Source organism: Symphalangus syndactylus, chromosome 21 (genome assembly GCF_028878055.3).
Source record: "Symphalangus syndactylus isolate Jambi chromosome 21, NHGRI_mSymSyn1-v2.1_pri, whole genome shotgun sequence".
In the NCBI taxonomy this organism is placed as follows: Eukaryota; Metazoa; Chordata; class Mammalia; order Primates; family Hylobatidae; genus Symphalangus; species Symphalangus syndactylus.
Window position 1 is genome coordinate 63,480,699 of NC_072443.2, and position 16,077 is coordinate 63,496,775.

At 45.4% G+C, this 16,077-nt stretch overlaps 1 protein-coding gene across 1 annotated transcript; it reads right to left on the reverse strand.

Annotated features, from left to right (window-relative positions):
* Positions 1-1,261: 1,261 nt before the first annotated feature.
* BHLHE40 (basic helix-loop-helix family member e40) lies at positions 1,262-9,801 on the reverse strand. The gene is made up of 5 exons (XM_055259823.2): positions 6,642-9,801; positions 6,409-6,478; positions 6,032-6,139; positions 4,926-5,049; positions 1,262-3,602 (listed from the first exon to the last, which is right to left on the reverse strand). The coding sequence occupies exons 1-5, from the start codon at positions 6,719-6,721 to the stop codon at positions 2,746-2,748; spliced, it is 1,239 nt and encodes a 412-aa protein (XP_055115798.1). The 5' UTR covers positions 6,722-9,801; the 3' UTR covers positions 1,262-2,745.
* Positions 9,802-16,077: the final 6,276 nt, after the last annotated feature.

Here is a 16,077-nt window from a genome sequence, read left to right on the forward strand (position 1 = left end):
GATAAGTTTGATTTGTTGGGTTTTTTCCAAAACAGTCTAGCTAGAGAGGTCTGGCAACTCATGGAGCAAATGAGGTGTTTCACAGGCCATGAGACCTGGAAGCCCAGGCGTTGAGCTGGGAGAAAGAGTGGCTTACAGAATTTGTCGTCTGCCTGCTCTGGGACTTGTGAGAAGGGCTCGGAATTCTTATTTTATCTATCAAAAGCAGGCGTGGAGAGGGAGGTGATAGACCACCAGCTATTGATGCCAGGCTTCCAACTCCTGGTCCCGGCTCCTTGCACAACAGCCTGTGGCCTGGGGACAGTTACGTGCATTCCGTATGCATCTAGCACAAGCAGAAAATGTTCACTTTCACCTGCTGGCCCATCAGGAGACAGGGAAGGTGACACGTGAAGCGAACAGTCTTCATGGTCAGGTGGAGCCTCTGCCTGGCTGAGAAATCCCTAGGGGCAGCTTCCCTGCTGTGCTCCGGACAACCAGGGGGTTCTGGCAGATTGGGATGCTTTGGGAGCTGGAGCGTGTTGAGTCAGGCGCTGGCCATCAGGAAACATCAGGACACCTCTGAGAGGGAGTATCCCACAGGAATGTTGCAAATCAAGGCAAAGGAGAGAGGCAAAAATACACGACTGGGTCATTTCCCATCTTTCCCATGGAATTTTTTTTTTTTTTTAAATAAGAGCACTTGTTGAAGGAACACCCAATATTCATTCACGCACAAACACACCGGAGAGGAAGTCCAGGAAGGATGTAGAAAATAATTATGGGATGTTGCCTCCAGCAGGAATAAGACAGGATATGGCAAATCCATTAGACCTTGCTAGATTTGAAAAAGCTAGACTGCTTTGGCAAAGAGGTGCTATCCCAGCATCAATTAGTATTGCATAATAATCCAGTAAATCTTTTCTCAATGTGCCTCTCCCTCCAGGAGGCTCCCCAGACACTGTGGCCCACGGTGTCATATCTTGGTTTTCTGGCAAGTTCCAAGCACCACGATGAAAGCAGGCAGGGGAAAATATGCTTTTTACTTAACTCTGGAAGGAGGTAGAGGATGATCATGAACCCCTGGCAAGGGTTAAAAAAAAAATTAAACTAATATTTACCTGCCAAGATGACTAAGCTTATTCTGATTGAATGCAAAGCACATGAAAAGCTGAATGAAATTACACTGAGATTAACTGGTTTGCTTCAGCCAAGAAAGAAGGACATGGGAGTCAGCCATATCACACCAACTGAGCTATTTAAAAAAATTCAGGAGACCATCTTTCTCTTCCACAGGAAAAGAATTATTTTATTATTTTAAAACAACTACTCAACATTTACTCATAGATAAAAATATTTACAATTTTACACCTTCAGGAAGGCTCCAAAATATAAACACTGTACCTCTCCCTAGAGAAAAAAATTATTCTTCTCTTCAAAAACAGGAATACATTCATTTTTTCTCACTGTGTGAATCAAGTAATTATACAAATAAACATCTGAAACATTTTCCTTTTTTAATATATTTATATAATATATATTTATAACAGCTTTACAAATAAAGGCAACGACTTAATACCAAAATAAAAACAGGAAAAGAAAAAGTTAAAACACGATCAGCAATCAGGCATAGTGCATTTCGAAAAGCTGCTGCGGAGCTGGCTGGACACGTCGGGAAAACAAGTACTCTGGACCAAAAATAAAACTTCTTTGAAGGAGACAGAATCCTTTTTAGCAATAAGGACACTCCATATGCCGTTGGGCAAGAGGAATTAGCCTACAGAAAGGATCCGGCGGTGCCAAGGCTTGGTTAGGCCGTTGAGAAGCTAAGCTTGGTTAAAAGGAGTTTTAGGATGGAATTGAAAACTGAGTCTAGTTCTGCTTGAAGGGAGCAGCTTTTTACTCAGCTTTGTGCACTTTGGGGTGCTCGCTTGAGGTGTCTGCATCTCTCAGACCTTGGTTTGGTTCCCTGAACAGTAAGTACTAATGGTTAGGCCTAGAAACAGGTGCCAGAAGCCCAGGGAACTCCTCCCTCCCTCCCTCCGGGGCAGCTCAGCTTGTACAAGGGGCCCATTTTCAGTTCCTTAGTAAGCTAATCACTACGAAAGCCTGAGTAGGGAACTACATTCTCTTTATTCCTCCGAGGCAGGGGTGGGGAGCAGACCTGTGGAAACCTCCCCAAACCACTACCGTGCTATGCCAGTGCCTGCTACCTCACCATGTTAGCAGAAAGCTCGGTCTGACTGCTCTCTCCCCGTCGTCTGGTGAGTCAGGTCGACAATAAAGGCAAAAGGGTGGGGTCCTAACAGCTGGTTGGGAGCTGAGCCCTGGAAAGCCCTCTTTTGAAAGTACCTTCTGATCAAAAGCCACAGACCCAGCTCCCAAACTGAAGAGTGACTCACAGACCAAGACTTTGAAGCTTTTGAAAATCCAGCTGATGTGTATCAAAGGGGGCTATTCTCTGGGTGGGGAAAAGCCCAGACGTCTGCTACAATCTCCCCCAAGTCTCCTGATGTCAAGCAATCCTTCGTGACTTCCCTATGCCAAAAGGAGCTTTAAAGTCCTATACCAACACGCAGGCACACATGTGCACGCACACGCACATATATACATACACACACACACACACCCTGAATCTTCTCTCCATGCCTCAGATTATCTCAGTGTACACAATGCAACAATCTCGCAGCATTCACAAAAACTTTTTTGTTGTTTCTTAGGAAGTAGCGAGGAAGGAAAGCAAAGCAGCAGGATCCCCTAGAGAGTTTAGTCTTTGGTTTCTAAGTTTAAAGGGGGGATCGGCTTCAGAGCTTGGAGCAAGACAGAAGAGTCGACGGACGGATGAGCTGGCAAGGGAGAAGGGAGTCTCTGGGGCATGAGCAAGGGAGCCGAGATCTTGTCTGGGTTCATGAAGCTAGAGAGGGCTGCGGCAGAGGCGTTGAGGCCTGGGTATAGCACTGGCACTGAGGTGGGATACCAGCACTTCTCCAGCATGGGCAGGTAGGCAGTCGCTGAAGGTGGGATCAGGTAGAAGGGCAGGCAGAAAGGAGGCTGGTGTGGGTGTGGGCCCAGGAATGGGGAGCTGATCAGGTCACTGCTAGTGAAATGGCCTTCATCATCCGAAAGCTGCATCCGGTTCTTTTTTGTGGGGGGTTCTTCGGATTCTTGCTTAATTGCGCCGATCCTTTCTCCCATGGTGAACCTGCGTCCGTGGTCACTTTTGAAGCACGGCTGCTCACTGCGCAAGTCGCCCTTCTCCAATTCTCCTCCGTAGCCACTGTCTGTGTCCGTGTCACTGCCGCTCTGCTCCCCACTCGAGTGAGCGAAAGTCCGCTGGATGACTGGCACGCAGTTTTTCCCAGGACCTTCCGAGCCTTTGGCCGGAGAGCTGGGTTTTTCCTTGAAGTCCATCACTCTGGGAGCTGGGTCTGATGGCTTCCTGGAGGTACCACCCTGCAGCAGCTCCGAGACCACCCGGTGGAGGTGGGTGACAAGCTGCGAGGACTTCAGGTCCCGAGTGTTCTCGTGCTTGGCCAGATACTGAAGCACCTCCCGGGCACATGTCTGGAAACCTGAGCAGAACATCTCTTGACCTGTTTCGACATTTCTCCCTGACAGCTCACCTGGGGAAACAAAAGTCCGAAGGAAAACGTTTCAGAGGGCCTGTGGTGCACCTGGATACCTATACTCCAAAAAACCAGGTGCTTTAGTTTTTGTTAAAAAAAAACAAAACGCATTTACTGATTTGTGTTCCTAACTCCAAAAGTAGTATGCTCAAAGAAGAATTACACTGAAAAGCATAAATAATTAAAATAATCCATATATTAACACTCAGATAAAATGATTTTTAATGGTTGCATAATATCCTATCATGGAAATGGACCATAATTATTAATAGAGATGAGCTGTTTCCCCTCTTTTGGATTGTATAGGTGGTTTGTGAGTTTTCCATGTAAGTGAGGCAGCAAAGAACATTCTGATGTATTTATAAACCTAAGAATCAATGCATACAACATTGCACTGTGGCAAAATGGGCAGAGGCCGGATAGTTATAAAATGAGGAAAAGAATGAAGAAACAATAATCACCTAAAGTAAACTTATTTTCAATGATTTGTAAAAGTTGCAGTCATGCTGTGATCTTTAATTAGGCTATTTCTATGTCTTCTCCACATATTCTATCCATGATCTTCAAGACATTAGGTGTGACCATCTTCCTATTTTGAATGAGGAAACTGGCAGAAGCACTTGCTGGGTTTTTGCAATTTTCATCATACGAGCCTTCGAGAGGAAGGCAGAGAAGAATGAAATGAGGGAGTGGGTAGAATAATTCTCCCCAGTCTGTACAGTATTATTTGGAAGAAGTGAGACTAGAAGGTTAGAAGGTGACTCCGATTATCTGGAAGTCAGTAGAAACGAATGATGAAACTTCCGTGGTTTCGCTAGATTGTGCAATTCACCAAGATACCTAGTGGCTATTCAGGGAACCACATGAAATGCAGGAAAAACTCGTGCTGTATCCTGCCAGGATCACACCACACACCAAGTGACAAGGAAGCAAAGAAACAGGAAAACACTGGGGCATACCCACGATTTCTTCTCCAATGAAAGAGGGCTAAGAAGACCAACTGTAAAACACCCACAATGCAAATTATAGGTGCCTTGGCATTTTAAAAGGGAGTAGGGAAATCTCCCAGAACCCAGAGACTCTCAAGCTAAAATGCCACAGGAATATCTTATCATTTCACTAATACGTATTCATGCCAGGTGGCACACTGCATTTCAAATGAAAAGTCTGACCTTTTAGGAAAGATAAAACTGCATGTCCCCCAATGAACGTGTATAAGCAATTTGTTGCAGTAATGTTTATTACATCAGATGTTGAGCCCACAGGCTCTCTATTTGCGCTCAAACTCTTAAAGAGAGGATAGCCAGAATCAGCACTCACCAGCTTGTAAACCGCTCTGCAGGGCAATGATTTTCTGCTGCTGCTGATCAATTAGGTTTGTTAGTGCTTTCACATGCTTCAAGGTAAGTTCAAGAACCACTGCTTTCTCCAAGTGACCCAAAGTCTGGAAGGAAAAGAGCCTTAGTCAGCGGTGAGATCAGAGAAGTCCCACCTTTGGGACATTTATTAGCAATGAGAAATGAGAAAAGAAAAAAATAAGTGGAATAGTCTTTCCTGGTTGGCTGTTTTAAGTCTGTAGATCATGCTTTTAAAAAGATAGACAGATACACTCATATATATATGTGTGTGTGTGCATGTATATCTATATCTATATATATATAAAATATATATATAATTAAATAATTTTAAAAAACGGGTGCCATCTATCTTTGGAGGCATTTTGGAAGCTGCAACTACCTCAGGAAAATGCTTTGACAGATAAATTTCTCCAACAGCCTCTGCCGACCTTAACTCAGGGGAATCCAGAGATAACATTTTCCCGCAGTGGTGTCAACTCAGAGAGGGACCTCTATTATGTCTGGCAGCCAAGAGGCTTTCCCTACTTCTTTCCTTACACCCTTTCAGAACTTCCAGCTCCTCCAGGCTTTTTTGTTCCTCCCGAAATACTATTTTTTTTTTTTTCCATTTCCCCAACCAAAGGCTGCGAAGTAGCTGAGGGCTACTGTCAAGAAAGGACAGGCCGTAAAAATCACACACCAAAGCAAGTCCCCTTATTTAACAACAACAACAAAGGTGGGGGGAGTGGTAGAGGGGAAGGGGTAAATAAAATGTGTGTGTTGCTTGGCGTGTTCCTTTAAGTGAGAAAAACTAGGGAATCCTGAAAATCACCAGAAGTTAAAACTCCTGAAAAGGAAGGCCAGTTGGTGTTGGAGCCAACTTGAAGAGGTCCAAGTGGTTCTCGCCTCATTTGCATGAGTCAGCCAGAAAACGCCAGGACTGTGGAGGAGGACCCCACCACAGAGCCACCCGCCAGCTCTGATCCGCCAGTCTGGTCTGCAGTTCCCCGTGGAACCTGCAGGCGGCGAGTGACCCGCCCGCCCTCTGGGCAAAGGACTAGGTTGGAAAGGCGCCAGCTTCTCACTTACTGTAAGTTTGAGATGTTCGGGTAGGAGATCCTTCAGCTGGGCGATGCACTCGTTAATCCGGTCACGTCTCTTTTTCTCGATGAGCCGGTGCGGCAATTTGTAGGTCTCCTGCAAGACGCACGGGGAGGCGGTGGGCGCTTGGGGAAGGAGATGAAAAGCCTATCCTCCCAGCCCCGCAGCAACAGTCCGGCAGAGGAGCAGAGGAGCCGAGTAGCACCCAGAACCATCATCTGCCCTTTCTTTTCCAAGTCACTCAGAAGAGGCACCGAGCCCACACCCTGCATCCCCTCGCCAACCTCAAAGCGAAAAAACTTTTCTTGGAAACTCAGCGCGCGCGAGGGGCTGAGCGCAGGGTCCCTAGGGGTGCACTTGCTTACCTTGCTGTCCTCGCTCCGCTTTATTCCCCGTCTTGACTTGTACACTTGGTACATGTGGGCAGGGTACATCCTGCAGGAAGAGAGACCAGGAAGGGTCGTGACTGCTTGCGCACGGCTGCAGGCGTTCTGCCGGGCAAGAAGCCCCCGGCGCGCCCGGAGCTGCTCCAAGTTGAGAGTGGCGCATAACATGGGGCTGGAGTTGAGGCTTGAAGGGCCAAGGAGTGCCAACTTACCCTGGTAGGTCTCCGTGCTCCAGTCCCGGTGCTTTGGGCAGGCAGGCGGGGGGTGGTTGCGCGCTGGGGATCCGCTCCATAGCGCGGCGAGCCGGGGCCACTGCGCGCTCCTGTCTGCACTAGCGGAGCGTCTGGATGAGGACTGTCCTGGAGCGGGCTTCGGGGGTCTCTCCGCAGATGTTCCTCTGAGTCTGAGCTCTTTGAAATCCCCTGGGCTGCTGGAATCCTCGGCTTTGAGATGCAGCTTCAGTTGGGGGCGTGCATGGCCCGGTGTCCCCGCGGCCTCTGGCTCCGACTCAGCGCAGACTGGCGGTGTGTGCTCCCTGCGCGGTCTGCGCCGTGCGAGCCAAGTGAATGAGAAGTGGGGCGGGCGGGGAGGCGGGAGGGAGCGGGTGAGGGGGGGGCGGTTAGGGCGGAGTGGGGGGTGGGGGGGCAAGCCGAGGAGTAATGGAGAGGCTGCGGGCTGGGTTAAATGGGAGCGAGTGGGTGGGTTGGAGCTACGTGTTCTACCCTGTGACTCCAGGCACGTCTGGCCACTGCCGGGGAGGGAAGGAGCGACCTGCCCGCCCTCCCCCGGCTTCATCACATGAGTCTCACGTGTTGGACAACGCTCCGGCGGCTGCTAGGGAGCCCCCACCCCCAGCCCCGGCCCCCAGGTGTCTGCGGCTGCGGCCGCCTTTCCCCGAAGAGGGGGTGGCAGCGCGACCTGGGTCCTGCCCAGTTGGGTGGGGGGCGCGGAAGCTGGAAGGGAAGGGGGTGCTGGGGGAGGGGGAGAAGTTGGTAACGTGGGCGAACCTGCCCCAGGGAAATGAAGTAAGTTCCCGTCTCCTGGGAGGGAACGGGGGAGGACGGATCCGCCCGCGTCTGACTCAAGCCGGGAGAGGAATATCCCCTTGCTAGCTCCAGCCCAGCCCTCTTCCTCCTCCCCCGCCCGGCCCGCTTGGAGGAACCGGCGCGCAGCGGAGGGAGTCGCCCGGCCCCCCAGCCTTCCCCAGAGGCTGGGGTTTCTTTCCGTCCTGGCTTCCCTGCCCCCACTGCTCACCCTCGCGTCCAGGAATTGCCCGCCTTGGGGAGGGACCGAGGGGCGGGGCGGATGTCACCCCATGGGAAGCGGGCCGACGGCCAAGCGCAGGGGCAGCTGAGGCTGCCGCCGAGCACGCCGCGCGCACCTGACCGTGGAGGGTGTGAGCCGAGGGCCCCTCGCTCCTAGGAGCTCTGCCTCTGGGCACAACCTGCGGGCGGGCGGGCGGGCACCCGGTTGCGCAGCCCCCTGGGTGCCCCAGTGTCACCCCCTTCCTCCCGGCCAGTCAAGCACAGAAAGACACCGGGCGCGGTGCCCGGCGTTCCCTCCCTCCTCTGCCCCCTCCGGAGCAGAGGCGCCCGGGTCGCCTCCCCTCCGGCTGCAGCGTTACACAACCGCGGCGGCGGCGCCTGCCCTGCAGTAGCGCAGGGCGTGACGCTTCACGTGGCCGGGCTCAGGTCGTAGCACCGCGGACCGCGAGCCTCTCTGCGTTGACCCAGGGACTGAGACCCCGGGGAGATGGTGTGCCAGCCCGGGTCGGCCCTCTCCCTGCCTGTTGGGAAGTTCGGCGGCGCTGTTTGCGGTCTGCACCCAGGGCAGGAGGGATGAGAGAGACAAGAAAAAAAACCGCCTGTTACAGTGAAATCTTAGCAATCATGCAGTCGACACATATTTGTTGAGCCCCCTACTCTGCTAGGCGCTGTGCTTGTTGATGAATCCGACACGGATCCTGCCCTTGAACTTACAGAGCCTCTAGGAAGAGGATAAACTGAGCAATAAAGGAAAGGCAGCCCTGGGAAAATTGTATCGAGGCCACTGGCTGACAGAGGGAAAAAAAAAATGAGAACTTGTGTTGCTTTGTGTTTTGTTTTTAATTTATTGTAACCAAGATGCCTAGGTAGAGAAGCGGGGGAGAAGCTAACCCAAAGCCCCAAGCCTGGGGCGGAAAGACCTCCTCCAGCGGCCCCAGATCTCTGCAATCTCACTTAGGCTGCCGGAGGGCCCCACCCACCTCCCCCGGAAAAGTCCGGGCTCTGTGACCTTTTCACTCGGCCGGGAGCAGGGAAAACAGCTGAAACTCCAATCCCGCGGTGTGAGCAGCGCTGATACAGTCAGAGGAGGGAGCCAGTGGAAACTCATGACTAAAATAAGGCCTGGCTGGGGATTTCACTGACCTCTGCGCTCCCCTGCCCTGCAAGTTCGGGGAGTTGAGAGATGACTGTAAGCCTTTCCCACTGCGCTTCGGGTCAGTCACCCCACTGCTGAGTGACCTGGCTGTAGGAAGGATTGAAAAAAAAAATGGGGTCACTGCTGAGACTGGGCGAAGAGTAGCCTCGGGTGCAGTTAGGGGGTCAGTCTTAACTGGCAGTGTCCTGGACGACCTAGAGAACTGGCATTCATAAGTTGACCAAACTGGGAGTGTATTTCCTACAGGTCGCCTTGGAGAGCTCCCACTTCCTGTTTATATTTCACAAGCGTCAAACTCATTAGCAAGTGTGAGAAATGCCTCCTTTTCTAACTGCTAACTGGCATGACCTCACTTCGGGGCTCAGAGATCCCTCCCTGCCAGAATGTACTTTTGCTGGCCAAAGGGGGAGACCAGAGTGCGCTCTGGAAACGTGCTTTCAATCTTGGGCGACCTGCTTCATTGTGTGACTTTAATAAGGATGAAGAGTTGTCATGACTGCGTCAAAACCACGGTTCCACCAGGAAATAAGCACTGGGAGAGGACAGGACACATACCCCTTCCGCTGACAGCCCCCACCCGATGGCAAGAGTGAGCCCAAACCTTGCAGCTTCCATGGCTCATGGCTCATGACAATATCATTCTTAAAATTCTTTGAGTTTATCAACACATTTTGCCCTTACCTGCCCTACAACTGTAAATAACAAAATGTATGCATTTCCTACTTTTTATTTGTTCCGAATGTATTCTCAAGCTTCAAGAACTGTTCTCATCCTACCAGACTTCCACCGTATCAGGATTAAAAAAAAAAATCTCTTATTCTCTCCATAGCTTATGGCTTTTAAAAAATAATAATTTGAACAAACAATTCCTACGTGGCATAGATCTTTCCATCATGGAGAATGTTACTATTTCAGTCTGTCATCTTTTGTAGATATTAAAAACCTTTTGTATGTCAATTTCTTTGCTCCTCAACACCGCCTTTTAGGCAGGTACTAGTATTAGCTCGATTCATTTAACACATATTTATTGTTATTCAATGCCAGACACTGAAAAAGGCCCTAGGGATGTATAACATATTCTGTTTGGAAAATTGAGGGTCAAGGAGGCTAAATAACCTGCCCCAGGTTATATAGTCTGGGATTCAGTCTGAGACAAGCCCCCAGGTTTGTTGGACTCCAAAGCTTGTGCTCTTAATCACTATACTTACAGGTTGCCTGGTAGGGTTGTTTGGGTTGTGCACCGCTCAACTCCAGGGGGAGCTATTCACATTGCAGTCTGTGTGAGAGCACCCTCTGGAGTTGTGCAATGTGGCAATGAGCAGCTGCACTGGGTAATCCTGCCATTTTGTAGCCATCCCTGCTGTTTTGTCTCTTCTAAGTGGGGAGAGAACATAATTTTGTACAAGAAAAAGATGGGATCTTTCTCTTCTTTCCTATTGGGACTCAGCATCTTGGTGGCCTTACACTGTGTGATGAATGAGTCTACACTGTTACTATCTATAGTAACTCCTGGGTCCTTCCTGTGCAAGAATTTAGAGCCCCAAGCTCCCCTATGCATCCCCACAACTTGCTTGCTCAGATATCACTTTTGACCTGCTTATGAAGCCTCAAAAATTTTTATCTCAGCTCACAGTAAGAAATACCTTTTACATCATGTCTCAATACACACACATATGTCTTTATACACATCTTAAGTATATTTAAGCATAGGGCAGCCAAAGCATGCTTGGGCTATAGCAATAAGTGACTGCTACCCTCTCTCCTATACTCCTGAGTAACCATTGCTTTCTTAAAAAAGAAAAAAAAATTTAGCCACTTAGTCAATCAGGCCAAGTGTGGTGGCTCATGCCTATAATCCCAGCACTTTGGGAGGCCAAGGCGGGCAGATCATCTGAGGTCAGGAGTTCGAGACCAGTCTGGCCAACATGGTGAAACCCCAGCTTTACTAAAAATACCAAAAATTAGCCGGACATAGTGGCGGGGGCCTGTAATCCCGGCTACTCAGGAGGCTGAGACAGGAGAATTGCTTGAACCCAGGAGGCAGAGGTTGTAGTGAGTGAGCCGAGATCACGCCATTGCACTCCAGCCTGGGCAACAAGAGCAAAACTCCGTCTCAGGAAAAAAAAAAAAAAAAAAAAGACAATGCATTTCAGACAAAAATTTCACAGAACAATATTTCACTCTTATTGTATACATTCTGATATTTCCTAGTTTAGTCTCGTCTGTTTTATTAAAAGTATTCAGGTCATGACTTACTAAGTTGATCTCACCACTCACCAATGGATCATGACCTGAAATTTAAAAACTTGCCTGCGGGGCACGGTGGGTCACGCCTGTAATCCTAGCACTTTGGGAGTCCAAATCAGGTGGATCATGAGGTCAGGAGTTCAAGACCAGCCTAGCAAATATGGTAAAACCCCATCTCTACTAAAAAAAATTTAAAAATTAGCTGGGCGTGGTGGTGCACGCCTGTAGTCCCAGCTACTAGGGAGGCTGAGGCAGGAGAATCACTTGAACCCAGGAGGCAGAGGTTGCATTGAGCCGAGATCATGCCACTGTTCTCTAGCCTGGGCAACAGGGTGAGACTCCATCTCAAAATAAATAAAAAATAAAAACTTGCCCTACTCTAGAGATAGTGTTGTATTTTTGGCTTGGCCCCACCAGAAAGACATCAGTGGCATCTGCACACTTGCAGATCTTCCAAATAACTTATAAAAATGTTAAATAAAATTGCTAATCCTGGTTGGACTTAATGGTATAGAGGTCTCCATTCAGGAAAACATCTGTTAATTCCTACCTTTGTTCCCTATTTATAATCACCCTTCTCATTTTCTGCTCTTTTAAAAAATAACGGCATTTAATTCTTTAATTGAGAGGTAAACATATAATACAGATCTTAAATGTTTGGTGCATGATTTTTGGTAAATGTACATCTACGTAGCCACTGCCCCACACAAGATACAGAACATTTTTATCACCCCAGAAAGTTTCTTTATATCTTTTTCCAATCCCCCAACCCCCACAATTACTCTCTGATTTCTATCACTATAGATTAACTTTGTCCATTATTGAGATTCATATAAAGGAATGTACTCTTCAAAGTTTCTGTCAATATAGTTTTGAGATCCTACCATATTATCACATGTATTAGAATTTTGTTCTTTTTTTTATTGCTGAGTGTATTTCATCGTACACATATAGCACAGTTTAGCTAGTTCCCTGTTAATGGATATTCAGGTTGCTTCCAGTTTGGGGCTGTTATGAATGAAGCTGCTATTAACATTCATGTACAAGTTCTTTTGTGAACGTATGTTTTCATTTATGTTGGATAAATATTAGAAGTGGAATTCTTGGGTCATAGATTAAATGTATGTGAACTTTATTATAAATTACCAAACAGATCTTCAAAGAGGTGTTACCATTTTACAATACCACCAACAATGTATGAGAATTCCAGCTGCTCCACATCCTCACTAACATTTACGGTAGACAGATTTTTAAATTTTAGCCATTCTAATGGGTATGAAATAATATTTTATTGTCATTTTAATTTGCATTTCCCTGATAATTAATGAAGTTGAGCACTTTTTCATATGCTTATTGGCCATTGGTATATCTTACTTTCTGAAGTATTTGTCCACATCTTTTGCTTAGTTTTTAAATTGTTTATAATTGTTGTGTATAGAAATACAATCTAATTTTCTATATTGACCTTGTATCCTGCAACTTTGCCATTATATTGTTGACTTTTAGGAGTCCCTTATATATTCTAATTACAAGTGCTTTGTCAGAAACATGGTTTTATTAATGATGTCCTTTATGAGTAGAATTTTTAGTTTTGGTAGAGTCCAATTTATCAGTATTTTCTCTTACAGCTTGTGTGTGGGTCTTTATCAAAAAATTTTGCATGACTCAGTTCAGAAAGATACTATATTTTTCTCTAGAAACTTTATAGATAAGATTTTTGTACTTAGGTCTGTGATCTGTCTCGAAATAATTTTTTGTTTATGGAGGTGAAAGAAGAGTAAAGATTCAGTTTTATGTTCCAGCAATACTTAACAAGACTTTCCCTTCCCAATCGGATTTACTTCACCACTTTGTTGAAAATCAATCAACCATATATGTGTGGTTCTATTTATATACTTTCTATTTTGTTTTATTGGTCTGTTTGTCTAGGTTTCACCAATACCACACTATCTTGATTACTGGAGCTTTACAGAAATCTTGAAATTGGATGGTGTAAATCTTCCAACTTTGTTCTTTTTAAAGATGGTTTTGGCACAGTGGCTCATGCCTGTAATGCCAGCTCTTTGGGAGGCTGAGGTGGGCGGATCACATGAGGTGAGGAATTTGAGACCAGCCTAGCCAACATAGTAAAACCCCATCTCTGCTAAAAATACAAAAATTAGTTGGTCATGATGGTGGGCACCTGTAATCCCAGCTACTCAGGAGGCTGAGGCAGGAGAATCACTTGAACCTAGGAGGCAGAGGCTGCAGTCAGCCGAGATCACACCACTGCACTCCAGCCTGAGTGAGATCATCTAAAAAAAAAAAGATTGTTTTGACTATTTCAGGTTCTTTGCATTACCATATAAATTTTAGATTCAGCTTTTTTCTTTCTTCAAAGAAGCTTGCTAGAATTTCTATGGGAATTGCATCATATCTATAGATCAGCTTAGGAAAAATGAACGTTTAACAATATTACGCCTTCTTATCTATGAATATGGTATAGCTTTCCATTTTTTTATGTCATCTTCATTTCTTTCAGCAATATTTGTAGTTTTCTATGGAGAGGTCTTACACATCTTTTGTTAGATTTGTTCAGAGCTATTTGATTTTTTTAAATACGTCTGTAAATTTTAAAACATTTCCCAATTGTTTATTGAGTGTATATAGAAATGCAGTCAATTTTTGTTTCTACAGACTTGCTAAATTCATTTATTAGTTTGAGTAGTATTTTTGGTAGGGTTCTTCACATACACAAACATGTTGTTTGTGAACAATGACATCTTTACTTTTCTGATCTTTTAATTTTTTTTTTTTTGCCTTAATACTTTATCAGGATAATGCTGGTCTTCTAAAACAAGTTGAGAAATATTACTTCTTTTCTGAAGGAGCTTATGTAGGATTGGTACTATTTCTTCCTTAAATGCAGAAGCCACCTGAGCCTGAAGTTTTCTTTGGGGGAAAGTTTTTTACTATGAATATAATTTTATTAACAGATATTAGTCTATTTAGTTTTTCATTTCTTCTTTCATTAGTTTTGTTCATTTGTGTTTTTTAAGAAATTTGTCTATTTCACTTAAATTTGCCAATATATTGGTATAAAATTTTATCCGTTTCAATGTTTACAGTCAGTAGGGATAAACCCCTTTTTACTCCTTTTAAAAATTTTTGTTAATGTATGTATTTTTCTTGATTATCTTGCTAAGGGGCCTATCAATTTTATTAAACTTTACAAAGATCTGAATTTTGATATTACTGATTTTCTCTATTGTTTGTTCATCTTATATTTCATTAATTTTCTTTTCTTTTTCCTTCTTTTTACTTATTTTGGATTTATTTGCTCTACTTTTTCTGGTTTCTTGCGATGCAAGGTAATGTGATTTTAAAGCTTTCTTCTTGTTACTTTTATTTTTTTATTTTTTATTATACTTTAAGTTCTAGGGTATAGGTGCACAACATGCAGGTTTGTTACATATGTATACGTGTGCCAAGTTGGTGTGCTGCACCCATTAACTCGTCGTTTACATTAGGTATTTCTCCTAATGCTATCCCTCCCCGCTCCCCCGACCCCACAACAGGCCCCAGTGTGTGACGTTCCCCGCCCTGTGTCCAGGTGTTCTCATTGTTCAATTCCCACCTATGAGTTAGAACATGTGGTGTTTGGTTTTCTGTCCTTGCGATAGTTTGCTCAGAATGATGGTTTCCAGCTTCATCCATGTCCCTACAAAGGACATGAACTCATCCTATTTTATGGCTGTATATGGTATTCCATGGTATATATGTGCCACATTTTCTTTTTTATTTTTTTTAAATTTTATTATTATTATACTTTAAGTTTTAGGGTACATGTGCACAATGTGCAGGTTTGTTACATATGTATACATGTGCCGTGTTGGTGTGCTGCACCCATTAACTCATCATTTAGCATTAGGTGTTTCTCCTAATGCTATCCCTCCCCCATCCCCCTACCCCACAACAGTCCCCGGTGTGTGATGTCCCCCTTCCTGTGTCCATGTGTTCTCATTGTTCAATTCCCACCTATGAGTGAGGACATGCGGTGTTTGGTTTTTTGTCCTTGGGATAGTTTGCTGAGAATGATGGTTTCCAGCTTCATCCATGTCCCTACAAAGGACATGAACTCATCATTTTTTATGGCTGCATAGTATTCCATGGTGTATATGTGCCACATTTTCTTAATCCAGTCTATCGTTGTTGGACATTTGGGTTGGGTCCAAGTCTTTGCTATTGTGAATAGTGCCACAATAAACATATGTGTGCATGTGTCTTTATAGCAGCATGATTTATAATCCTTTGGGTATATACCCAGTAATGGGATGGCTGGGTCAAATGGTATTTCTAGTTCTAGATCCCTGAGGAATCACCACACCGACTTCCACAATGGTTGAACTAGTTTACAGTCCCACCAACAGTGTAAAAGTGTTCCTATTTCTCCACATCCTCTCCAGCACCTGTTGTTTCCTGACTTTTTAATGATCACCATTCTAACTGGTGTGACATGGTATCTCATTGTGGTTTTGATTTGCATTTCTCTGATGGCCAGTGATGATGAGTATTTTTTCATGTGTTTTTTTGGCTGCATAAATGTCTTTTGAGAAGTGTCTGTTCTATCCTTCGCCCACTTTTTGATGGGGTTGTTTGTTTTTTTCTTGTAAATTTGTTTGAGTTCATTGTAGATTCTGGATATTAGCCCTTTGTCAGATGAGTAGGTTGCAAAAATTTTCTCCCATTTTGTAGGTTGCCTGTTCACTCTGATGGTAGTTTCTTTTGCTGTGCAGAAGCTCTTTAGTTTAATTAGATCCCATTTGTCAATTTTGGCTTTTGTTGCCATTGCTTTTGGTGTTTTAGACATGAAGTCCTTGCCCACACCTACGTCCTGAATGGTATTGCCTAGGTTTTCTTCTAGGGGTTTTTATGGTTTTAGGTCTAACATGTAAGTCTTTAGTCCATCTTGAATTAATTTTTGTATAAGGTGTAAGGAAA

What these genes read in the sequence shown, in the direction of transcription:
- BHLHE40 (XM_055259823.2), bottom strand. Translation starts at nt 6,721, where the DNA reads ATGGAGCGGATCCCCAGCGCGCAACCACCCCCCGCCTGCCTGCCCAAA. An exon ending in AGCGGAGCGAGGACAGCAAG is followed by an intron (nt 6,140 to 6,408) that starts GTAAGCAAGTGC and finishes TGCGTCTTGCAG; the next exon opens with GAGACCTACAAATTGCCGCA. An exon ending in GCAGAGCGGTTTACAAGCTG is followed by an intron (nt 3,603 to 4,925) that starts GTGAGTGCTGAT and finishes TTGTTTCCCCAG; the next exon opens with GTGAGCTGTCAGGGAGAAAT.